This window comes from Platichthys flesus, chromosome 16, assembly GCF_949316205.1.
Source record: "Platichthys flesus chromosome 16, fPlaFle2.1, whole genome shotgun sequence".
NCBI classification, from domain to species: domain Eukaryota; kingdom Metazoa; phylum Chordata; class Actinopteri; order Pleuronectiformes; family Pleuronectidae; genus Platichthys; species Platichthys flesus.
The window spans coordinates 15,315,974-15,342,669 of NC_084960.1; the positions used below are offsets into that span (position 1 = coordinate 15,315,974).

General features: G+C 42.1%; 1 protein-coding gene across 1 annotated transcript in view; it reads right to left on the reverse strand.

Moving 5' to 3' along the window:
• spop (speckle type BTB/POZ protein) overlaps positions 1-26,696 on the reverse strand; it is a 95,701-nt gene that overhangs the window by 33,454 nt on the left and 35,551 nt on the right. The window contains exons 3-6 of the mRNA XM_062408849.1: positions 17,624-17,903; positions 15,982-16,103; positions 13,743-13,894; positions 3,665-3,792 (exon numbers count right to left, since the gene is read on the reverse strand). Of these exons, the coding sequence (XP_062264833.1) occupies positions 3,665-3,792; positions 13,743-13,894; positions 15,982-16,103; positions 17,624-17,701 (480 nt within the window). The 5' untranslated portion in view covers positions 17,702-17,903. The remainder of the gene's footprint in view (positions 1-3,664; positions 3,793-13,742; positions 13,895-15,981; positions 16,104-17,623; positions 17,904-26,696) is intronic.

Genomic DNA, 26,696 nt, shown 5'->3' on the forward strand with positions numbered 1-26,696 from the left:
CCAGCTGCCCCACTCTGGTTTGATTGGTCAACTGCTTTCACCCTGTCTAAATGTCGGCTTTTGCTTTCTCTTCACCTGGCTTTGTTAGGGGGAGTGCTAGACTAGCTGCCAGGCGTGCATTATACAAATTTGAGGCATCGCAATGATGCTGAAGTATCGGCCAGACAACTAATGAGATGTTTCAAAAGCTTCATGAGGTGTTTTCTGTGTGGGAAAGAAGAACTCCCTTTACCACTGACTTAAAGCTATGTAACCTTGCAGAACTTTTACATTCACAAAATAACAAAGAAAGAAGTATCATATCACACGTCTCCTTTAAAAATATAAACTTTATAAACTTTCAAAATTAAATTTATTTTTCCCTTTCAAAATTACTCTTGTCCTTTCAAGGATGGTTAATTCATTAGTATGTCCTCAGCTGACATAAAGACCAAAAAGCTTTGACTTAAGATGGCTAAAGTAGAGTAATAACCCTGAGTTGTTTCAGCAGGTTGGATACAGGGAGGATCAGTGCTCGTCCTACATGTGCCTCCTGAAGCCACAGCAGACTGCAGGGGAGGATAGGTCCTCCTCTGTGAAACAAACCAGATGTGTCCAGCAGCTGTAACTCTCTGCCTCGACTTCTTTGGGACTAAAGGTGGAACACTGTGCTCCTCTGCTTCTCACCAGCCAATTTAACATGACTGACACACAAGTTTCACTATAAACTTCTTCCTTCCAAAACAACCCCTTCCTTTCCCTATATTCGATCAAACTAGGCTTCCAGAGCGCTAACCTTCGCAGTGTCAGTCAACACGGCTGTCTGCAGGTTGGCGAATCACGACAGCAAAAAGTTGGTGAGATTTTCCAGGAGCCATATGGGTCCCACTGTGTGGGGCTGGTATGGAAAACTTCCACAGCCCCTGCATTATCTCGAGCAGGAAACAGCTAGAAAGCAAACGGATACCTGCCTCTGTGTCTCATTACAGGAGGAATGAGAAAAGAGGGTAAAAAAAAAAAAACGTCCACATCCACATGAATACATCCACTGACAAAATCAAATCCAAACCATCCTGCCCTTTAGTTTTTCATCCTGTATAATCTATACTATATCTTCTTCGTCTGTTCGTCACCCCCTCTGCTCTATGCCACCCAGCGTGCACACTTTCGCGGGAAAGGGCCTTTGCTTCGAACTCCTCCTACTGCGTTTCCTTCCCCTTCTTCTTTATCTTCCGCCATCCCTCATGCCCTCTTTTGACAGCGAGCGCAGCACCTTTAATGTTGGCTATCGCCTCATTAAATACCTGCAGGTGTCTACAGCGCTTTGGCAGTGACAGAGAGAGAAAGAGAAATGGAGACAAAGAGAGATACAAAGAGAGAGACGGAGTGGCAGCTGGTGTTGTTCAGGCTCTCTCTGACATGACATATAGCCAGATTCTCTGCGCTGGATTTGAATTAGTAATGTCTCCAGAGGTAACTGAACAGAGTACAGGGACCAAGGGTCAGGAGGAGAGGTTGTGCTGGTATCCCCCGTTCACAGTGATTTGGCCTCTCCTCACAGCCTTTTCGCCTCTTTGACACTCTCGGAATAAAGACGGGTGACCAAAGAGGGCAAAGAGGTACGAGGTAAACGAAGAGAGGCAGAGCAGAAGGGGTAGATAAGGGACATGAGAGAGAGGTGAAGGGAGGGGGAAAAAAAGTAGAAAACTGGGATGCTCAAAGTTGGAGGTAGCGAGAGATGAAAGGAAAAGGGAAAAGAGGAGGAGGAGACTGGGTTTGAATGAGAGATAAGATGGAGAGTAAAAAGAGAAAGTGGAGGAAGTAAGAGAGGGGAGAAGAGAGAGAGCTGGGCTCTGGGGCAACAGGGTTCTCTCAGATGCAGGACAGGACCATCTGGACGAGAGCAGAGCCAGGTCTCTGATGGTAAACACTGGGCTTCACTTTTACATGGAAAAAGACCAAGAGAAGAGATTCAAACACCCACTCCACACTTTCTTACCACCATCCGCCTGCCGCACCCCTTCCAATTCGCCAACTTTGCCAACTCTCCTGCCCACGTGTTCGTTGAAAACGCAACAAGACATCACCATTGGCAATCTTATCATTTTCTGCACATAGCATTTTTCTATAACACATTGCCTGCCAGTATGTTTTTTAATTGATTTCAAGCAGTGTGTTTATTTTTCACATCTCCGACTCGTTTTAGCAATATGACCTCGCAGGTCGTCTGGTGCCGTTCGGTTTCCTGAATAAAAAAAAAGACATTACGCCATATGCACTGTTTAGTAAACTTTGACCACAGCACTTAACTACTTTCAATTACAGAAAATACTCTCAATCTTTTAATTGTCTAATTTCCTTTTTGTTTGTTGTGATTTTTATATTAAGCACATTGATTGTTTGTTGTTGTTTTTGCTTGTGTATAGAACTTGCTATATAAATCAGGTTTGATTTGCCTTGTTCATCAGCAGGGCTGGCTAATTACAGTGCAGCTGATATTATATATTATATACTAAGGAGTTGAACCAGCCACCCTGCCCCCCCCCCCCCCTTCAGGAGAGTGGATGAGAGACTCGGCAAGGAAACTAATTTCTCACTCTTCCAGCTCATTCTCTCCAGCAGACAACCTCATCCTCAAATTACATCCCAAAGAGACACGCCTGCAGAAACACACACTATGCATGCATAAGACACACACTCACACACACACACACACACGCCTCTATTCCGCCATCCCACACGACTCTGGAGAAGCAGTGCTACCCCTCCTACCCCTCTGTCAATAAGCCCAGTTTGGAAACACTTTAAACAGACTTGCACATTGCTCCACTACAAAAAGGAAAAACTTCCAAGACATGCGCTCCTCCATACCCGCAGGGTTAATTAGAATTGTTTTAAACAGCCACTGCCATGCTTTTTAAACATTTATGGGTGCATGCATTACAACTAAGGCATTAACATATCCAGAAAGTTTAACCTCTTCTCTGCTCCCTGACTCGCTTTGAGGGGCAGAGGGGAACCAGAGAGAGACTGAGAGAGAGAGGACAGTTGACCTCTGCTGCCCCCTGTGTTACAGCTGAAAAACAACAAGGGAATTTTCGATGAGGAGCAGCAGCCAGCTTTGGATCAGAGGAATCGGAGCCAAGCCACCATGCAGGCTGCATGACAATCATCTTGTAAGTTTAGCATTGAGAGAGAGAGAGAGAGATCAAAACCCAGAGGCTATGTAGTACCAATAAAAACATACATTATTCACTAACCGGGACATACAGTGAGCGGGGAGTGTTGAATAAAAGGATGAGTGAAACAGGAATTACAGTTGTGATCACTTCAAGGCAAAAGCATGACTACAAACACGAAATTTAGATATTTCAACAGCATTCATTATTATTAAAATGATCTATTCTGGGGTAATCCAAACAGTTCTCAAAATGTAAACACGATCCGGCATCAGAGTGATCCAACTTCAATTTTCATTTTAACAGTTATTCATAGATGTCTGTATTTGTCTGCAATGTCGAGGCACCTCACCTTATGAATAATAATTTTGATCCAGCAATATAATCAGGATTATCACTTTTGACTGTGCAGCCTGTTCTCTGAATTTCTCTGGGGAAAAGATTTAAGGCTAATAAACGCAGACAGGGGGCGATCTTTGTTTCAAGTGAACAGCCTCGACGCTTACCTCACAGAACAGTGTCAGTTTGTCATCGGGCAGCAGACCGTTGGCCTCGTCCAGCAGGAAGTCCCTCCTGATGAACTTCTTGAAACCCCAGTCCTTCCCCTGGACAAAACGGTAGGCCCGCTGGCTCTCTGCGAAAGAAGACACACAAAAAAGGTGAAACAGGATTATTTGGGGACTTTCACAGTGTCATTAAACTCTGCACGTGTCAATGAATGCGTCCGCGAAAAAAGGGAAAGTTTGTTATGAGTCATGGCCATAAGCAGCGGAGGAACAATGGCGCAAGAGGCTGGGTGCAGGAAGTATTGCCTGCAGGGAGCTTTTAACACTTCAGAAGAAAACAGAATATCTCTCTCCCTCTTTCACTCTCTCCATCCTCTCGCTGCCACATAAAGACTCGTGGTAAACATGAGACAGAACTGCTGTGCCTCTTTGGCCAAGAAGTGAGAAATTGCAGGGATCAAAGCAGTCCAATTATCATGTGTTTATGGAGTGCCAATTATCTCTGACAGTGGCAGGAAGGATTCTGTAACACTCAGTTGCACTACAAAGACACAGGAAAGGTGCCGGAGTTCTTGTGTGTACAATAGTCACAGTGTGGGGGTGGTCAATGCTATCTCCAGTCACCTAACAGTCACAAATGCTTGCGATGCAAGGTCCAAAGACAACGGCTACTGGCTATGACTGCCACAGAGATCACAGCAAATTAAAACTAATTGCCAATAGAGGGGAAACACAGCACTGACACATAATTTCAGCAAGTAACTGGAGCTCTGTTGGAGGGATGTAACACCATTCTGTAGAGAAATTACATCATTTGCCATTTTGTTAATGAGAAGATAATGCTTCCTTGGACACTGCTCTGGGATTTCTGAATGTGCTCAGTTGAGCCGAGCTCCGGTGACACAGACGCTTCTCTGTGTGTGGAGACATCGTCTATTTCTATCAGGGTAGACATGTCTCGCCACCAGACAACAGTAATAATGAAACCTGCACAACAGAACAAGCAGAAACATTTTCCTTTCTTCAATTATTTTCCTTTCTTTAGCAGCATCGTAATCTTTCCAAGAAAGTGGTAATCACAGAAAATGAATATGCACTCGATGGTGTTGACACTGAGCTGACTCACAATCCAGGAGCAATTTCAGTGAAGATCCCAAAGCAAAAATAGCTTCATCGATTCTCATCGCGGACTATTCTGATTGGGAGGAAAAGCAACGTGTGGCCAGTCTACATCCAGTTTATCAACCCCATATATGCAAATGAGTACCTGTATTCCAGCAGAAAGCCAACAGGCAGCTCATTGAGAGGGATATGAGTATTAGGAGGGATAGTGGAGTGATGTATCTGGCAAGAGATCCAATTTCAACCTGTACGTGAGGATTATTTTAATGCACATGTGATCATCTTTATAGATACATGAAATATTATGAAGTGAAATGAAAATTCTGACACGGGAATATAAAATGGAATATAAGACCAACATTCTATGAGGAAAAACACGGAAATTTTAGCAAATGTCTAGAGGTGGGGTAGTCTATTAAAATTCAGAGAAACCCAGATTGAGAAAGTGTCCTGACAAAAAGGTGGGGAAATATCATAATATACAACTGACTGTTAACTCGTATAAAGTACAATAAAAGTATAATGCAATAATATTTTAACAATACTTATAGTCAGGAGGGATTACAAATAATTACTCTAACAAAATAGAAACGCTCAGTTCTCATGTCAAGTAAAAAGACTTAAAAACAGAAAGCTTTTTAAAAATGGACATATTCTTATTAAAAAATAAATTAAAATGTTATACTAAATCCCCAGTGTCTTCCCCTTGTTAATTAATTTTCACTTCACAGTCTCAACCAAAATGTAAGAGTCTGTCCAGTCTTAAGTTAACACTATTTTTTTGCTGTCTACCTTTCTTCTTTCAAAGTAGACCATTGTCTACCTTTCTTCTTTCAAAGTAGACCGTGTAGGGTAACTTTTCTTTCTTTTAGCTGGCTCACTTATCAATGTCTATTCTTCCTCCACTCGTCTCATGCTGGCGTGTGTATCTCACTCTGACTCACTGCTCCTTAGAATTCACAGTTTTTGATTGGCTGAGTGGCGTCACATCAGGATTTACAACGGACGCAATTGGTCTGTTTGAGTTTTCTGGCCTGCTAAACCAGTGCCGTAAAGAAACTGTGAAATACAAACGCTCTGTCAAACTTTGATATTTCACATTGAATGATCTGTTCTAGATCCGTGTGAAGTAGGACCCGTTTGGGTCGGAAACCGGACTGCAGTCCGTCTTTGGGTGAGCCCTGGTTAAGAACATGTTCCTGCATGTATGTGCATACTAAACCCATCTCTTGTTAATGCTTTTATCATTAAGCTGATGATCTTCAAGACTATTTAGTTGGACTTGCAGAAATATCCATCCACAACCTACATTCATTTCACGTGTTACTACTAGATGATGAAAAACGAGAGGCATGAGGCACAAAGTGATAGGAGACTCCTGTTAAAAGCAGACAGAGCCGCCGATAAGCTGCACAGTCACCACATACCAAGATGTCATCGACCCCACATCCACACATCTGCAGCGTGTGCACAGCGCTATGTGTTTAGGCCCAGCAGTTCAAACAGTCTTCTCTTCAGGCTGCTCTTGCGTAGAGATCCCAACAGGCGATCTGCTGACAGATCACAGTGGGAAGTACTAAGATGAAGTGTCAATGCTAAGATCCTGTGTCAAATCCTCTGCTTAGATCCGAGGGAGCAGGCAGCCAAAGAAGGGATTGGTGGAGGAGTACAGTGCATATGCAGTTATTCCCATGACTGCTCATGCAGGGGGTCCGTCGCTGTAATCCTCTGCCTCTGCAGACTGTGTTCGCGAAGACGCTAAGAGGAATCACCACGCAAACACACACACGCACTTGCATAATCCTGCATTCAAAGTGCAGAAAAAAATTACAAATCCGAGCACTGTGATTTTAAAAGCTCTCTACTTAATTCATTGTTCTGTCTCTATGTGTAACAGAGAGGGAGTTTTACTCTTTCAAAAAAGACAATCCAAAGATTTCTCAATATATGTAGATAAACTCCAGTTTGAGGAGAGGTGAAGAAATTATTTTATTTTATACTATTTCTATTTTATTTTTTTAGGTTGTTATTACTTATTTGAATCTTGAGTAGAGGGACGATGGAAACAGAATGAGAAAGAGAAGAGTGTATGCTGGAAGAAAAACCCGTAGACTCTGGGGTGTGGGGGGGGGACTTCTACAGCACATAGTTTTGACGATGAAGTGTGTGTGTGCCCGTGTGTGCTGAGCTCAGCTAATGTCATGCTGCCATCTCCAGTGGGGCATCAGAAACTTGCACTGGCAGAGAATCAACTGCAGGTCAGATCGCTGGCGTCCACTCTTTCTGTGCCCTCGTCAAGGTGGCGGCTGTGCAGCCACTCTGCTATAAAACAAAAAGAGCTGGACAGTGATGGAGGGGGTCGGTGCCACTGAAATATCCAATGGGGTAAAAAGTGAGTGATGAAAAATACTGGTATTATAGAAAGATTATCCAGCATTAACAGGAGACTGTGTTAAATTTAAGATGTGTTGAGATCATATAGATCTCATTAACATATGGGAAGATATTATACAATCCGTGTGAAAAATCACACTTATATCGAAGATATGTGTAAACACTTTTCAATTAAAGAGAGATGATTTTCAAGTTTTTACCTTACTGTAAAAGCTAGCTGCAATGATTAGTTTCCTTGCCGTGAACAGCAGTTTCTCACCCTGCCAAAATAAGACTGAAGGTGATAAAGAAGGTGGGGAGGAAAATGAGGTCTGAGCTTAAGACGTATAGAAGACGAAGAAGAAGGAGAGCAGAAGCAATTCCAGGACGTTGAGGTGAGTGAGCGGGGCATCCATATTCAGATGGAGGGCTCGGGGGCACGGCTGGCACACAGAACGAGAAGGTCACCAGAAGACGAGCTGGCGTGTTGGGAGCCGGCCGACACAGCGGCCAGAGTCAACATCTCTCTTCCTGTCTGTCATTCTTATGGCCTTATCTTTCACACGTTCAGGTTCAGCAAAGAACCCTGGACTCACCTCAGCTCACTACCACCGACCTACCACACTCACATCTATTTCCCAGACTCTCAAACTATTGACGCGAAAGGGTAATTAGCGCAACCAGCAGCTGTTGAAACTAGTGCTGTCTGTTTAACGCGTTATTAACGGCGTTAACGCAAACCCATTTTAACGCCGTCAATTTTTTTAATCGCGAGATTAACGCAGAGCTGCCAACTCTCACGCTTTTGCCGTGTGACACACGCCTATGCATGTTTGTGGTTGACTAAGTCACAATCATTTTTTAAAACATCGTCGTATCAGGCCGTCATGAAGTACAAGGAGCGGGCGAGTGAGTGTGTGTCTGTGTGTGTGTGTGTGGTTCCAGATAGCGCACCGTAGCCCCGCCCCCTGCCCCGCGCACTCGCTCAGGGAGACACAGTGAGATCAGAGCTCGTTCACGTGAAGCAGCCTCTCAGTGACTCACTGCTTCTTAACTATGAAAACAGTGAAAACACAGAGTTTCTCTGGTCTCAGCTGATCAGAGATCAGCGCCTCAGCTTCTCGATCAGAGATTTTACCGAGCTTCAGTATCTGTGTTCGCCTCCAGTCTGACCTGCTCTCACTTTTTGTTTGAATATTTCGCCAACTAAAATATATATTTAAGCTACTAGGCTGCAGCTATATGTTTTTATTTATTTCAAAATAGGGTACTTCTTATTTCATACAGGACTTAAATAGCCCTACAGAGTTCTGTGTTTAATTTGTTTCAAAGTAGGCCGACACTTGCCTGTGTATTTTGTTTGTTTGTTATTTTGTTGCTGGTCTGTTTGAGAGGCCTGACTGCTATGTTCACAGCAAACTTGAAAAAAAGAAAATATTAAGCCATGGTTTAACTGCACTATAGGCTGAGTCCTTGTTTACCTGAAATGTGCACTTTATAATTTTATTTTGAACCGCCCTGTTTGGTAATGTAGTTTTTCAATAAAATAAAACATTTGCATAAAGCAAGCCAATTCACTTTCCATGTTGATAGAGCATTAAACCCCCAAAAAATTCTGGAGAAAAAAATTAATGAAGGGACATTAAGAATAGATAAAATTTGCGATTAATCACGATTAATTTTGAGTTAACTATGACATAAATGCGATTAATCGCGATTAAATATTTTAATCGTTTAACAGCACTAGTTGAAACCTAAGTCTATAAAAGTGTATATTGATCTCACTTTAACCCTCTGAAAACAGGAATCTGGCGGGAGGCCTCAGAGTGGTCACTATAAAAGATGTTCTTCTACCTCATCACGTTGTATGGTTGTGATGACATCATAGCATTTCGTGACTTGTGGTACGGTGGACCCAAAATTGCTGGAAGGAGAAATCTTTCATATCTCCAAAAAAACAAAAGGAAGACATATTTAGATATATTTTGTTCATGTTTCTATATTCATGTGTTTATTTAGTAAAAATATGTTTTGTGTGATATTAATTCATATAAAAATGTCAACATGCAATAAATGGAACAAGACCTGGCGAGCTGCACCAAAGAAGCCTCTTGGATGAGCGATCAATAGTTTCACTTCACCACATGGTGTATCCTCTATAATGGCCTTGATGGTGATAAGCTGTCTGCACTGACTCTGATTGAGGCCACATTGTGGTGGAAATGTCTGCAATTACTAGTCAATAAAAAAATTGGGCCCTATTTGTGCAAAGTGCAGCTAAATGACCAGTGCACAGAAAGAGTGACTCTGCGCATGTGGAAACAGGAAGGGATTGAGATATACTGGATGTGTTAGCGGCGGGTTTACCAGGCATAGCTCTGTATACATTTACCGTTCCCTTTAAGGAGGTTTACCCTCCGAAATTAAATCTTAATTTGGAATCGGGATACACAGTTTACAGATTTACCTTGTGACAGCACACCTCTAAACGGTTGCACAAGTTGTTACATATTACATCTTTGAGTACTTTTATCATTTGTTATGGTTAATTGACCTACATAACCTTTGAGAATAGGTTGTGCAGAGTTTCGAGATATAAAGATACTCCAAGTACCATCCCATACATCGCAGTGAACAAAAATACAGATGGAGGCATTGGTGGGTCATTTCTATTGCAGCATTCAAAGAGTTAATACATTATTCCCATCTACACGCTGTGATCACATTGGCTGGCATAAAGCAGGCGTATACACATAAACATGACACACAGCCTCTCAGAGAAAATCTAATCCCTATTGAAGATTGAGCTCTATAAGCTAGTGTCAGCACAAACATGTCTATTGACTTCCTTTCTTCCAATGTCAATACCATCTGATTATGTAGAGACTGACCAATAGCTTCTACTCTATTAGCCATGCTCCACTTACCCACAGAGAATGCCTGATCACCTCCATCAGTTACCGGGGCCAACATACTCTGACAAGCTCACACCCTGAGCTTCAATTAACTGAAACCAAAAAAAAACACAGAATCTCCAGCCACAAAGTATAGAGGCAGCCCGCACCAATACCTGCTGTAGATAGACTCTCTGGCCGACTCACACACATAAGCTCACTTAGCCTTTGGCTAGAACACAGAAAAAAACATTGTCTGTAGGGGAGACTTAACAAGGAGACTATTTGAATACAAAACAGCTTGCAGCATAGGATGAGAACTTTCCATCTTTCCACTCCGAGCTGTCAGAGCAGGAGACTGCAGGGGTGCAGCTGTTTTATCTGGCAAAAGGACGAGGAAAGAGGGGGTGTCAAGAGACAAGTTACAACCCACCCGACAGACTCAGAGGAAAACCAGCACATTAAGCCAGGGAGAGAAATGATGGGGCCGAGCCGAGAGTACGGTAGTGCGGCGTCGTGAGGAGGGGGGGCGGCGGCGGGCTGCCAGTACTATTGCCACCTGAATCTATCTCCATTAGCAAATACGGACCATCAGAGGATCCAGACACAAGACGCACACACTGTCTAGTTGGGGCTTCGGGGCCGACTGATGCAGATGGGGTGTTTCATCAGGTATTGTCCCCCCTTTCCAGACCTGCCATCATAGCACAGCCTTCATATCTCCCACTGTATTTATGCCTCTTCTTTTGACTACTCCACAGAATCCTTAACAAAATAAAGATTTATACCTTCTCAGAGCAGGTAAAGCGTAACAGTGCCTCTCCATTAGTGACAAGACTGTTCTGTAAGTGAGAGTCTGCCTCATCTGAAAGCTTCAAGAGATTGGAATTCAACCAGACACCTCAAACACCAACTTCAGCCATTCAGAACTTCAGCTTATTAAAGAAGATTTCCATCAGTTAGATTTTTACACGCACCTGTGAAAGCATTGTCGATTTGCTATGTTTCAGTACGTTGCGCTCACGGTTTCAAAATATTTCTTCTACACTGATTACTCACTCATTGTTCTAGCTTACTATTTTGGTTTAAATAACAATGGAATTAATATGCATTGTATTAAAAACTGTCCCTAAAGGGACGTGCCACATAAACAGTCCACATCCTCCTAGCTTTCTTAATTAAAGCACTTTGTTTTTTATTTGGCCTTTTTTCCTTGAGGCCTGGATTAAATTGGATTCTAAATGATCCAGAACCAACAGAGTGATCTTTACTGCCATATTCTTAGATGGAGTGCTCACTAAACTGTCACAAATACACTGGCAGCTGGGTAATTTTCTCCTGTGACAGGGCAACCATAGTGGAGGGCCTAGGTCTCCTTAGGGGGATTGTATGAAGATTGGAGGAGGGCATATGGCAAGAATGGGATGGGGTGTGCACCATAGAGCACACCATTTATCGGCAAAAGCCCCTTGGGACACAAAAACAGAGGAGAAGCGGAAAATTAGAGCCTCTTCACTCAGTATTCCCCTTATTCTGGAATTTCTGTGGTCATTTAGGGAATCAGTGCTCAAGAAATGGCCATGGACTGAATTCTGTTTATTGCTCTTACCCCAGGAAAAGCCTCTCCACAATACCACATAGCCATGAGCATAATGTCAGAAATGACAGATTTAACAACTTAAACTGCAGTGAGGTTCAGTTTTCTCAAGCTTGCTGCTGAGAATTAGGAGATGGTGTTCCAATATTAGAAGACTGAAGACGAAAAAAAGGGTAATAAAGGAAAAAGAAAGTGACATTGTGGATGTGGCAGGGAGGAGAGAGAGGTCCGAGTGAGCAAATGAGGGGTGGAAAACACACACAAGGGGGATGGGGGTGTCAAGTTCACGTGGGGGAATGTTTCTTAGCAGGAAAAATGATTTCCCTTTCTACACAAGCTGCACCGCAGGGGGTTGTACACAGTTTCACCGCACATGCCTCCGATTCAAACACACTTCCTCCTCCCACCTCTCCTTTCCTCCCCTCTCCACACCTCCCACCTGCACCGTTTTCCCTCCTCCACGCTTCCTGTACAGTATGCTGCAGGGTACTGGGAGAGAGGAGGAAGCCAAAAAGCCTGATAACCAGGAAGCGGTCACATCTGGCCCTCACTAATTCAATTCCACACAAGTTTGCTTTTCCTCCCCATAACATAACCTAATTAAAAAAAGCAGGAATTGGAGGCGGATTCATTTCCAATTCATCAATGGAGAGAGATGCAGAGGAAGACTTCTAAAAAGGTTGGGTCTTTTTTAATTAAAATCAAAATTGCCCCACGCTACTTTGAATTTTATATTTACCAGAAATGAATCCAACCGGCAGTGATTACACAGGCCCATATGGCTATCAATACTTCACATTATTAGACACACTTGGCGTATTAGACACACTCCCCACCTCCTACATTAGAACATTTCACCGACCAAAAGACTCAGGTGTGACATGAGTTTTTCATTTTGAAACTTTCAAACTTTGTGATATGCTTCTCTGCTGAACGTAGACATGAAAGCTGGCCTTAAAGGTGGTGTAAGCGATTTTAATCCAATGCATTTTTTGTTTTCTGCTAATCTTTACTCACTGTCTGCTATAGCTGTAGGTTCTGTGTGTGCGCTGGAAACAAATCCAGTGTAAACACAGATCCCTGACTCTGTATTTAAGGACCAAAGAATGCTGGACTATAACCAAATAGCACAATGCTAATTTAGCCGATCAGCAACTAAGGCATTCGGGCACATGCAAAAGAAAGGGCAGGGTGTAGGTGCAGGAGGGATGGAACAGCAGAAAGCAATTTCCATGGGAACGGTCATTAACAGTGTATGCTAAGGATCCACTAATCCCCTTTGGCACAATTTATAAAATATGTGGAAATGTGTGTTACATCTTATACAAGATAATGTTATCATTCATCTGCCTTCTATCATCAAAGGATGGGTGTACAACCTGACATATGGGATAAAGTACACTGGTATTACTGTTTCAGAATGTAAGTACTACAGTAAACCACTGATGTGCCTTTTTTGCTACTGCTATGACACAGGACGTTACACAGCCCATCGTCTTCCCAGTGGGGCTCAAAATGCTATGAGCTGAAGAGCCACACACTACATCTAATACAAAGAAGATAACTGAGTAACAAACGGGCAAAGACCCGTATAAACACCAGTGAGCCGTTTCAACTGTGGAGGGACCACCAAGAGAGGGATGAAAAAAGATGAAGAAGTAGGTTCTTAGGCATTCATTCTCTTTTGCTCACATTTGGTTCAGTATTGTTTGGTCTGATTTTCAAATGTTTGTGGTGGGTTATTCCAACATTTTGAGATCACTGGTTCGCCTTGGCAATGGACATGCATGAATGTAGAGGTTGGAGCTTCTGAAGGACCAGCGAAGGGAGGGCTGTATTTGTTTTATTCTTGAGTTCAAATAGCAACAGTCATTCCCGAGAATCACTTACCCCACCTTTAAATACTTTGGTTTGGTTAGTTATAATAAAGGGATAATTGGCTGCAACGCTGTTTACCCCTGAAATTCTGAAAGTGTTTTGTGGACTCATAAAATTTGGCATAGTGGTTAGTAGATATTGAATGAATTTGAATTTTTGGGTGAACTATCCCTTTAAGCCAGGGATTGGTTCTGACCTGGAGGCTCTGACTTACCCATGGCTTTGGTCTCTTCTCCCTTGGCATTGAGGATAGAAAACTTAAACTTTGCGCGCACCTCACTCTTTGGGCAGCTGACTAAGAGCAAGTAAAGTGACAGATAGTCTTTGCTCTCCTCATCCAGACCTTTAGGATTTACACGTAAACACCTGAGGGAAAGAAAAAAAGACTGGTAAGAGAGATAACGCTGAAGGGTGACCTGATGCTTCAGTTCCTAGAGGCCTAGAGGCCTAGAGGCACTTTTCTTCATAATTGTATGCAATGGTAACATTGTTATAAAAATTAAAATTAGGCTAATTGTAAGTATGGAAATATAACCTCCGCTAAAAGAGCTTGAAACCATAATCTATTTAGTCACTTTGTTTCACAAATTTTCATAGAAAGCTGAAGTGCAACACTCTGAAACAAAGAGGAAAGTAACGAAGAGGAAAGTCTTTTTAACACAAACACAGAAACCAAAATACATGCCAATATTTGTCAGCAACAGCAATAATCTGGCAAAAGGCTGAACTGCCAAAAGCAAAACATTTCACGGCTCAAGTGTGTACACGGAGGGCAGGGAACACCTCTGCTTTAGAAATACAACATAAAAAAACGCTGGTTCTGGAGTATCAATATGGTACAGTTACCAAGACTGTAACACAACATTGATTTTTTTGGCCCACAGTGATTTCTGAATGGGGTTAGCAACTAGCTTTCTAGCTAAACTCCATGAAACTGAAAACAAATACAGTGAGCCAATACACTCACATTGAATTTAATAACTTAGATTTGCTGCGCTCAGTTACAGTACATCAATGCTTCAGCTGAGTCCTTGTGTTTTTGTGGTTACAGAGAGCAGACTCAAAAGAATCCTAGCTTTGCACACTGTCTTTGTAACATATGGTTTGTTTGTTGGACATGCTGGTATACGGTTTAAAACAGTAAAAGGAAGCACATGCCCATATGGACAATTACTTAACATAAGAAGCATCTGGAAGCTGGGGTTCTACTAAAGCACTTGAGACAAAACATTTGGAAGTGTCCTCATTAATGCAGTCATCCATCTATCCAGCCATTCATGTCTAGGTCACAGTGACAGCAGAAGAAGTAGAAGTCCAGCTCCACCAGGGGGTTCTCACATGTCAGGGTATTACCAGACCAGGAGGGATATGTAAACCCTGTAGCATGTTTCAGATATTCTCTTATCCTCTCCTTCCAATTGAATATGCTTCCACAGGAAGACATCCAGAAAGTATGAGCTCAGTGCAAACCACCTTAACTCCGTTCAGAGCAAACTGAAATCATATTTCAGAGCTTCGATTCCACCACGCTGTCTGGCGTAAGCCTTCCATAGAGGTAGATCACTGTGACAACTTGACACAAGGAGGACTTTTTTTAAATGGGAACCTTCCCTATCTTACAAGCACTGCCCTAGACCTTCACATGATACTGAAGAGTTGGATCAACTTAGACAGTCAATATGAGTCTTTAGAATTAATTTGTCACTTTTGTAGAACAATACGCAAAGTAGGCTGTATGTCCCTTTACCTAAATACATCATCCATCTTTCCCAGGGAATCCCAGAGTGTATTGATGTAAGATATAATATCTCCTGGAGGCATCCAAGAGGCATCGGAGTCAGATGCTAATGGTACCTCAACAGACACGTTTGCATGCCAAGTAGAAGTGTAGAGCTCTAATCTGCTCTGGGAGGAACTTGAATTATTGTTATTTTTCCATTTCAGGTCAAATCTGGTGCCACTGTTCCCTCCCTCAACAATGTCTATTCAAGACATGGTCAAGACTTCCCCAAATCTACAGAGACATTCTTCATAAAAATATACAATAAGTCTGACTTAATGAATTGCATTTAAAAATGTCTCACCATATTAGTGTATATAAGTTAAACACATTTCTCCTAGTATTTGTGCTTTATTTTTCACTCTGAGGCTAATGCAACATGACAAAATAAGTAGCGCCTGATTTGTTGAAATTCAGGCATGACAATGACACATCATTTATTATTTCGAACACACAAGTAGGTAAACGTCAGTGCTGATTCAGAATATATGAAGGGACAAAGGAAACCACTAGAGCAAAAGGATATAGAGGTTAAGGAATTTCTTCTCTAAAGAAGAAAATGCTCTATCTCTTGAATGAAGACAACGAGGGATGAGCCTTGAGAGAGCTGTTTGAGTTCTCAGAGACCTCCTCTAAAGATTTCAGCAGCTCCTCTAACCAGCTGTTGACTAACCATTTTAGTTTGTCGTTGGCTCCAGAGGAGAAAGTGGAACTTTTGATGACCTCTCCCATCTCCTCGCGACAAAAGCTGAAGTTGTTGATGGTCCACATGTAGGAGAACTTCACCACTTTGATCTGCACAGAGAGGACACAGGAAGGGCTGAGACAAGACCTCTTTATTTATATATTTATCTATTCTATATGGGTAAGTGGTGTTTGCTCAGCCTGGACTTCAAAACCGCACATCAAAAGTGCCTTTCATCTAAATAAAATCAGACAACAAACGACTGGAGAGAAGAAAGGATTTTGTTAAAGTAGCAGCACAAAAAAAACAAAAAAATTTACAAGGACAGAGATGAAAAAATAGACATCATCAATGAAATTGAAGTATGAAGTTTATCTACCGTGGCTCCTAACAGAGGAGTGATATGTGAACTAGAAAAGTCTACTGCAAGGACTGAAACAAAAACATTATCACAGTATAGGTACCTTTCAACAAGTAAATAAGTGAAATGACAACAATGTAAAAATTATGCTCATAATACTTAATCAGAAACTGGAAAAATCCTAATATGGTTAATGTCCATTCAGCTGCAAATTAAATCACATAAAATACAAGTTTGTCTGACTAATCACATTCATCTTCATTGAACTGCTTCTGTCTTGATTTGGCTCATTTCAAGAAGTTACGCCCAAAACCGAGCAAGAGAGTGAAGGCACACGTTTGAGTTTTACACAAAAATATATAGCAATTCTCAGCTGAGAGTCAGTTCCATCCCTACACTTCTTATCAGCCTTGACTCGCCTATACCTGCGTTGTAGGTGAAACGCAGCTAACACCTACTGACACACAGACAGTGCCACCTCGCTTGCTCTAACTTCTCATCATTGCTGTTTCTTGATCCTGGTATTTTAGAGAGTAAAGGCAATCTGTCTTTTGTTCACACCGGCAGGCACATGCACTGGGCACGTGAATAATAACTTCCCACGCGTATTCAGGTGTTTCACACTTTGTCCACGTTAATGCAGATATTTAGCAAAACAAACCGGTTCCTCCGTCTTTGGGCCTCTCGTCTACACTCAAATGGCGTTTCAAGTCACCTCAAGTGAGATTTCTACAAATGCGTTCCAAAGTGCAGATTTTCAAACACTGAAAAAAACGATGACATCACAGCTTACTTTGCGCATGCCCATTGTTGCTCTGTGTAATGAGCATGCAGCAGAAAACAACAACAACAACGGTGGTTGTATACCGCTGAAGGTCAATGACTTCACTGAGGAAACTCACAATGCTATGTGGTATTTGAAGGATTGTAAATGTAGACAATATCTCCACCAATTGGACCGCCACGCTTGTTTGAGTGTTTAAAGTCGTTATTGTGTTCTCATCTAGATGGAGATATTTTGTTTTTATTTAGTGGAAGGGAAAATATAAACATGTATATCTGCAGCCGTCTAGACAGGGCCTCAGTGTTATGCACTTTGTGCAGCAACTGTCCCACACTGAGTAAAACAACATACAAATCTCTTTTAAATCAAACAGCAAATACACATTTATTTACACAGAACTAATGACAGCCCTTTATGAAACATTTTTCACCACTGGAATTCAAGCACTTATACCACACATCCGGAAGTCATGCATCCCTCCTCACCTGAGTGTAACACCAGCTCTCAGCCACAGGGCCGCTGGACATGTCTGCCGGGGAAGGGGGGCTTTGGGCACTGGACATTGCCAGCCTTGATGCAGAGGGAACCTGAATGGGGCAAGAGCACCAGCCAGGTGTTGGGTGAGGTGGTTCAGGGTGTGTAGTGGAGAGGAGTGCAGATAATAGGTCAAGCTGGCAGCCTCCTAAACCACAACATCTGTACTGTGAGCTGCAGGGAGATGAATCCAGTACAACAGGACCAGACTCCAAAATAGTAACGGGCACCCTGTAGGGACACACAAATACAGTCATTAAAATAAATGTATCACATTTGCATGGCACATTTCTTTAAAAATGTGTGACCTTGTGTATGTTGTTGTGTGTCTGTGTTTGTATTTGTGCACATTAAGGTAATTTCTAATTGAATGGGGTAATAGAGCGGTATATCCCAGCAAGTAGAACGCAAGGGCTCTGAGTTCATTTGTTTTAAAGAGGCGTCAGCATTCAGAGCACAGCAGTGGCACGCGCTCTGCTTTAGTAAGGGAAGCCTTCCTTAATCTGCGCCTGGTGTCGTCTTTGTTTTGCTTTGAGAGGAGCAGAGTGCTGCGCCAGCCATCTGATTCCAGCCAGGCTGCAACTGTCTGCTGTGGCTCTGATTGAAAGGGCAAGACGTAAGACTTTCATCTCCAGCTGCCAGTCTATATTCAAACAGATTCAAGGTCACACGGTTATTTCAAAAGGCAGCAATGGTTTAGGAAACTTAAAATTATGTTTTTTTTTATAAGCACCCGTATTCTTGACTTTTTTTTGTATGCCTCTTGTTGTTAGCTGTGGCTGGAGGCATCACGTTTGTCTGTCCGTCCATCCCATTCTTATAAACACAGTATCTTTGGAAGTTTTTCAAATCCGGGCAAAAACATCCATATTAACTACACCTAATTTGATGGTCATATGTCAAAGGTCAGGGTCACTGTAGAATTCTCCTCCACTTCTGCTGCCGCCAAGTTCCATCTTCAAAACTCATGTTGCTACAGTAAACAATCACAGCAGCTTTTGAGCTGGTACAAAATGCAACTGAATTGGAGAGGAAAGTATAAAAAAAGATTTGGATCTTGCAATCACACAGTCGACCTACGTCTTTCACAGTATTGTTTAACCGCCGCAAAAGAAGTTATGTTTTCATCTGCGTGCTAGCAGGATTGCGCAAGAACTACTGGATGGGTTCTCACACAACGTGATGAAAAGGTGCACTATTGATCAGGAGCGAATCCATTAAACTTTGGTATTGTAGGGTCACCGTTATATCACAAAACATGTGTTGGTCTCTGTAAATGACGTATTTCACCGACAGTAACAACTTGAAAAGCTTTCTTAACTTGGACTCAAAGGGACTGAATCAATTTTGGTAGTCAAAGATCCAACATCACGTGAAAGTTTGGTTTCAAAGCTTAATTTCTCTGGTAACTAAATCCCTAATTTCCGCCGGATTCATATCCCTGCTCCTTTCATTTTCCTCCCCAGACATTTCATACCCAAGTCATCACAAGGTCTCAGGATTTGGCTTTTCCCACTCAACCTGCACGTCCTTCCAATCTCCAGCCAAAGAAATCATCCACTTTGGTGCTTAATTAGTGGCTGATTGAAAGAAAAGTTCAGGACCTGTGAAAACCTGTCAGAATTTAGAGTATGAGAGCAAGAGTGCATAAGACAAGGAGGAAGAAATGAGAGAAAGGTATAAAGTGAGAGTGACCTCTGTCTTTGCAAGAGGATTGGGGGACGACAGGGGCGACACCGAAACCTCGACAGCTCCAGACCGAGACATGGCTTAATTAATGTTTCGAGATAACGCCTGGATCTGATCTTTCTCAATTCTGCGCCCCCCTTTTCTTCTTTTGTGCTATTTGTATCTGATGAAAAACACTCGTGGCATTTTCGCTCAGTAAGACAATAAAATATTAATCACAAAACTTGGGAGAACAAGGCTGCCCTGATTTGCAATTTAAATTACCTGAGACTTCCTGGCAATTAATTATATTTCGTATGAGTGAGTGAGAGCGTATGTGTGTTTCTCTAGGTGTGTGCGTGTGTATATGTCATCATTCGGGCTTTGTTTCACAGCATATCCCAAGCACAATTTACCGAGTGCTCCTCTTGTATACTGTCCCTTATAGAGCACCATGAATGCCTAGTAATCACAGGGAATCAATTTAAGAAAACATGAAAACACTGGCAGCACTGCTAACAGCCTCACAGCTTTCTAAATAGACCCAGATGACACTTAACCAGAGTAACGCTGAAGATATATATTTTTTTCATCCTTTTCATGACAAACATCAAGAGCACAGCGGCAGAAGGAAAGCTGCAATAACGAGTCCGTAGAAATGTCTTCAGACAGTTCATTTGTCACGGGAAATCAGCTGATGACACCGTGAATGGGAAAAATTACTAATAGGCGATAATGCACAGTGCATAGAGAAAATAAATATTGTCAAATTACAGGGTTCGTATTGAAGGGATTCGCAAAGACTGTATTTCCCCTCAAAAAGGCAATTAAACGACCATGGAGGTAATGGAGGTGCTGTACTTCAGATAATGGCTGAAGTGTTTGATGCCGCTACTAGGATGTCATCGGCACCTCATAGGCTGGATTAAAAAGTAGTGGAATTTATGAAGAGGGTTCGAAGCTTCGAGACGTCAATACAGAAAGAGAGCAAACAAGTAGGAATTATAAGCAGAATACGCCTTAATCTCCTCGCCAGCAAATGCAGCAAGAAGCACACAACAGCTTATCGCATTGCATACATATGCATACAAAGGCCCTGCAGTGGATTCTACATTGTGAAGCCTTTCTTGTTGACTTCTTACTGGGATTCAATGCAGCAATTCATGAGGGCTGTTGTTATACTGATTATACTATAGCGGAGGCTGTATTTTGCCTCAAGTTTAAACAGCTATTCAACATCATGAGCCACACAAAGACACATTCGATTGTATGAGTGTGTGTGACAGACTGCAGCTTGGTACAAAGAACAACTGATGCAATATTGTGATTTAGTGTAGGATAACAAGTGGTTTTTGATTTTCTCTCAGTCTGTCTGTTGGTTAGCCAACTCTGCCATGTTTATAGAAGACTGGCATTTATGAGTGAGTGCAATTGGCTGGGCCTTGGCGGAGGTGTGCGCTCTCTGAGTTCTAGTGTTAATTAGGATATATCTGAATATGTTTTTTTCATTTAAATAACAAATCTATTTATTGTATTGTCCAGATGCATTTTTAATCTTTAATGATTAATTGATTAAACACATTTTAGGTGATTATGTGTCAACTGTGAAATGATTGTTTCAACAATGACATGATATAGTCATGTTCTCCAATGTTATGTGTGAGTATTTTGTCCCTTTATCTCAGGAATGAAATTTTCATGAAGTTTGGTCTTATTTGCTTCTACATCTTCAAGCATTATTTGAATACATCGTAGTAGGTGGAATAGAAGAATGACTGGCTTAATATTTTTGGTATCACACATTCTTAATAAAAAAAAGCAAACACTTTAAACAGGTACTTTGATGCTGTTTCTCACCTGCGTTGGTTGAACTGGGATGTAATAAACAACAGAGCCCTCACCACAAAAGGAGTATATCTGCATTTTTTTTTGTATGTGCAATGCAGCAAGTGTGCAAGCATATGTTAAGAGGGAGGGGAGGAGGATGGGCAACCTCCATCCTGCATCTAAGGTCCCACGCTTGTTTTCAGGGAGGGGGAGCCAGATGAGGAGAGACAGACCTGGAGCCCATTTATATTCATTACAGAGAGACAGTCCGCTCTCACTCTGCCAGTCCAGCCTCCATCTCTCTGTCACACACCTCAGCCCGCCGGGGAGGAGGGTCCGACAAACCAACAGAAAGAGAGATTCAACTTCCTCTGTATAAACAAGAGCTAAGCAAGATGATGGTGGATCTGCCTCCCCCATTAGGATGAGAGCTGGAGGCTGCCAGCTGCCCAGTGTACTGACCACACCACGTACAGTCATTCCACCGCCAGCTCATGTTGCCCACCGAGTCAACACATCAGCTCCTGGTGTTGTAATGCTTGTGCTGTGATATTTACTCCATCTGTAAATTTTATATGGTGATAGCATATATCACTGCGCATATGTTACCTCCATCTGCAAATTTGATAACACAAACAGCTTACAATGCATATTTATACTCCAGGATGAATTTCTGTTCATTTGTTTTTCCATCTGTGCTCGTGACAATCCGGATCGCTGGTGATGCACACGTTGCCTGCACAGCTACCGCGACCTGCCAGTCTCTGAACATGTTTTATTTAGTGTATTTTCAGTGTGTTACTATATGTTTGAATATGATAACGTTACCTTTAGTACAACTCTCATGGAAATACACAAACACTTACTGTCCCTTATGGAAACCTGTCTCTGTGTTTAAATTAACGCTTTCTGCTGCAATCTAAATTGATGGTGTTACCAATGAAACAGTTACAGAAATAAACATGTTGACACAGAGGCCTCCGAGATTGTAATGCTTAATACGCACCAGAAACAAAAAACATCTAGACAACAAAAAAATGGAGCCACAACTTTGCTATTTTTAGATCTGTGCCACAAATGAGGCTACATACTTCTTGCCTGACGAAGGCACAGTAGAAAGCCTCATTTACAACCATATATTGAATGGTCTATTTTGTATAAACTATAAATCCTTTTGTAGCACATGTGTGATTTTGAGGAGTTTTATTTGACTTGACTTGTCCCATTAACTAAATCTAATAGGTTTATCCTCTGTACAGTGGCGATTTGACAGTATTTCTTCATCTTGTGCGACTTAGATCTACCCTGTCAGATGAGGATGAGCTGTCAGAGCTAAGCCTCAGCTGTACTTAGTCTCAGCTGCGCTTTAATCTGCGAGCAAATTTGCTAATATTAAAATCTTAGACTAAACGTGAGCATATTAACATGCATGTTGAGGCATTAGCTCATACAATTAAAACATCTCCTCTTCCTATTGGCTGGCTAAAAGTGGACAGGGCTTATCAATTAACTCAGCGAACTCTGTAAAGTAAGTGCTCATGCGTGGCACAGTTGCAGAGTGGATTCTATTGACCTACTGTTGGGCTGAGAGGGAGAGAGCTTAGACCTGTTTGCCTACTCGTCTTTTGCTGAGAGCTGTTAAGCCAACTGCCTCCAGAATGTTTTCTCATGGAACAGCCGCAAAATTCTAGCAAAAATATTTTCAGCAACATTGATTGAGAAGGGTGATTGTTGGATGGCTGCTCAAGCTGGCCTCTGATTTCGACTCAAGGCAATCCCTCAAACAACAATTATTTCACTCTATGAAAGCTGTCTAGATTTAATTTCTTGTCTTATATTTGCTGCTAATAATGGCAAAATACTAAATCACTGTCCACACATTCTTATAAGATAATGTAGGCTCCTTTTTCTTCGCGATCAGTATTCACCCATTACCTGATGATAAGATATTATATGTTCAACCAATTGATTTGTATGAAATTGTCAAGTTTGTCCCAAACGTCCTTCAGTAGGGCCGTGTGGTAGGGACTTTAGGGGCGACCAGGTCTGCCGTAGGAGGTGAAGACTGACAGAATAGAGCAATGGATATCCACCTGGATTTCCTTACAGCTTTTGCTCAGATGCTCAACAGAAAATAACACACTCTGCATGCAAGCACCCCCCCCCCACACACACACACACACACACACAAACATGTCTCTATCTAAATTCCCTTTAACTTGCAAAGTGAAAGGGAAACATCAAATACACCAAACCACCCACTAGCCTCTCCCTCAGGGTCCCTCTTACTGCTGGGAGGACAGATAAATGGGTGGTACGGTGCCGAGACACCACCACCAGGTGGACAGAGGGTGGAGCTGAGTGATTTTGGCTGCTGGAGAAAAGGCTGCGATCACAGCACCTATTGTGGAGTGTTTGGAGGGTCACCTTGTGAGACAATAGGCAGCGAGTGTAACAGTGAGGTACAAAGATGAGCTGCAGGGTTTAGAAAGACAAAGTACAAGAGAGGGAGTGACAAAAATACCCCAAAAGCTGAGGCTAAGTGACAAAGTGTTGCAGTCATGAGCGTATGCATGACGCCTGTCTGACTGTTAATCAAACACCCACATGCTAGCTCGCTTTTACACGGCTGTAGTCAACCGTGTGCTCTTCATACAACCCCCCTCTCCTCTCCCGTCACCACCCTCTTCCTTTCAGCTCTGGTGAGAAATCTGACAGAGGGTTAACGAAGCCTGTTCATTATAAGGTCAGATTCCATTAAAGGCAGACTGCAGCTCCAATGAAAGCTTACAGGCAGCGAATGCTGGCAGCGAATGCATCCGGGGGATCAGCAAGACTGATCAAGTGAAGTAAGCTGACCCCCACTTCTACAAAAAGAATTACCATACACAGCTGGACAACTGGTGCACGTCCTGTCAAATATGCACACACACAGGAGTTGTAGGTGTAAGATTCAGGAGTTTTGGCAGCCGTCAGGCAGACATTTGTGAGAGAGGAAAGTAACTTGGAGCTGACTCTGACATTATTGGCAAGAAAATCTAAACTATATTAGAAGCTGCTGCAGGTGAGTCTGGCAGGCAAAATTGACAGAAGAGGAGAATCTTCTCTAAGGTGCGAGCGAAATACACATACACACACACACACTCACACACGTGTGAACAAGACGGGATGTGGAGCATATATGAAAACATTTCTGCTCTAGAACAGTGTCCGTCCATCTTGCCCCAGGCACTGCTGAAAGCCCTGACACTCACTGAGGGAGAGAAAAGGAGGGTGAAAACAGGGATAAGAGAATGCCAGGACAAGCGGGCACACATGCATGACAGGGCTGAGTGCAGAGTCGGTGGCAGTGTTGAGGAGACACTGGAGTGTGTCGGAGCCAGGGCCGCAGGAGGTATGATGGATTAAGAGGCGCTGGCAGAGACAGAGGCCCTCTCTGAACCGTGGAGTTAACCCCAGTGAAACAACATCACCATTCCTCTCCATATCACTGATAGTGTCTTCTCTGAGTATCTCTTTCTTTTCCTCTTTCATGTTATTTCTCCCCATTTCAAACCATCCTCCAGACTTCAAATTTTCCCTCTTAAACCTACAAAATTGCTAGAATACCACACAACCTTTCCAATGCCACACTTCTTCCTTAATGCTATGATTTGATCGCATTTCCTGCTTTAAAAGATATAATAAATATTCATCTGTGTAGCTAAGATAAGAAAAAAGAAAGTGAAACAATATCACAGTCACAGTGAGATCGCTAGGCCCAAACACTAATGTTAATATCATTGCTTCACTTTAAATTGTTAAAGTTAGTGGTAATATCAATAACTTCTTTCTCTCTTATCAAAGATATTTAATCGTCTTTACGAGTCAGTAAAAACAAATGTTGATGCTTTGTCTCACATTTTGCCACAAAGCTGCACTTTATGAATGACTGCCTGATAAATAAAAAGTATTGTGTACTTCATACAAACACAAATACCTTTATACTGCATGACCTCCAGTCCTAGTGAATCACATTACACATGCAAAACAAATCTATTTGCATACTCCTCTGCAGTTTTTTGCACACTCAGCTAGAAATATCAGATATTACTTATTCAATAAGACTGACCTAAAAAATAACCCTGCACTGCTGCTGTACTTATTTCACAGCAGTAACAGTTGCATGTGGTTTTCACACACAACCGTTAACCGTAAATGAAACCAAGTGTATGTGGAGATTAGCATCCTGGAGCCTGACATCTGAAGCTTTTCAGTCGTCGCTCACACAACCTCTCCTCTACTCAGTGTGACCAATTAACCATCTATACACTCACAGCACAACACACGCACATGCATAACACACTTACAGCACAGCAAATCCACAGTAATTTGAGAGTTGAAAGGATAAAAATGATATAAACTGAAGCAGACATCAAACTTCAGCGAACACGTGTAGCTGAGTTAGCAGCAGAGAGGTGCACGACAACATGACACTGTCCCCTTCTCCAACACAGAAATTAACTGAGCAACAAAGCAAAGTCTGAGAGTGACTATCAAAATAAAATTATTTGAGACAGCATACTTTAATCAGCAACAATGTTTGTGTACATATATTACATTTCATTAAGCTGACGCTTTTATCCAAAGCGACTTACAATAAGTGCATTCAACCATGAGGCTACAAGACCCAGTGTGACGTCCTGTCATTTTAGTTTGTTAATCTCAGTCTCATCAGTGTATTTTCTGTTTCCTGTTTTATTTTGTAGTATCTGTCCCTTGTGTGTGGTTTCTATCTTCACTTCCTTTCTGTGATTGTCTTCCCAGTCCTCATGTGTTTCACCTGTGGTTAATTGCTCCTGCCTTCCCTCTGTGTCTCTATTTAAGCCTCTGTGTTCCCCAAGCCCTTTGTCGGTTCGTACTTGTTGTTGTCTAGCCGTCTCCACACGTGTAAGATATGGTTTGTCTGTTCCTGCTGTCTCCACCAGCTTCTCCTGCTTCCTTGTTCTCTGTGCGCTTTGTCGCCAGTGTTACTAGTGTTAGTGTTTTGTTTTTGTCTTGTTTAAAGCCTTTTTTATAGTAAATACCTTTTTGTTTGCAACCTCTGCATCCTGGGTCCATCTCCTCCCTCAAACCGTAACACCCAGAACAACAAGAATCAAGAAAGTACTATTTCTGTGTATACTGTATATACATACCCACACATTAGGTATTATACTAAAACATATATAATAATCATGGCCATAAGTATTCATGATTAAATTATTAGAACAAAGACAAGACATCAGTTGTTAGTCAGCCTGATTATTATTTATCTTGGTAATGGCAAAGGCCCATTATCTGCTGTTTATAAGCAGTATTATTTCGAGGGAGTCCCCAGGAAAAGGGGGCTCTCAGCTAGGGCCCGAAGTTCATTGCCTGCTTTGCCTTTAGCAACACACCTGTTTTTCTACTGCAACCCCCATTCTCACAGAGAGAGAGAGAGAGAGAGACGGGTTTCGCTCCGCACATATGGCAGAAATAATAATTTGAACTAATAATACATATTCA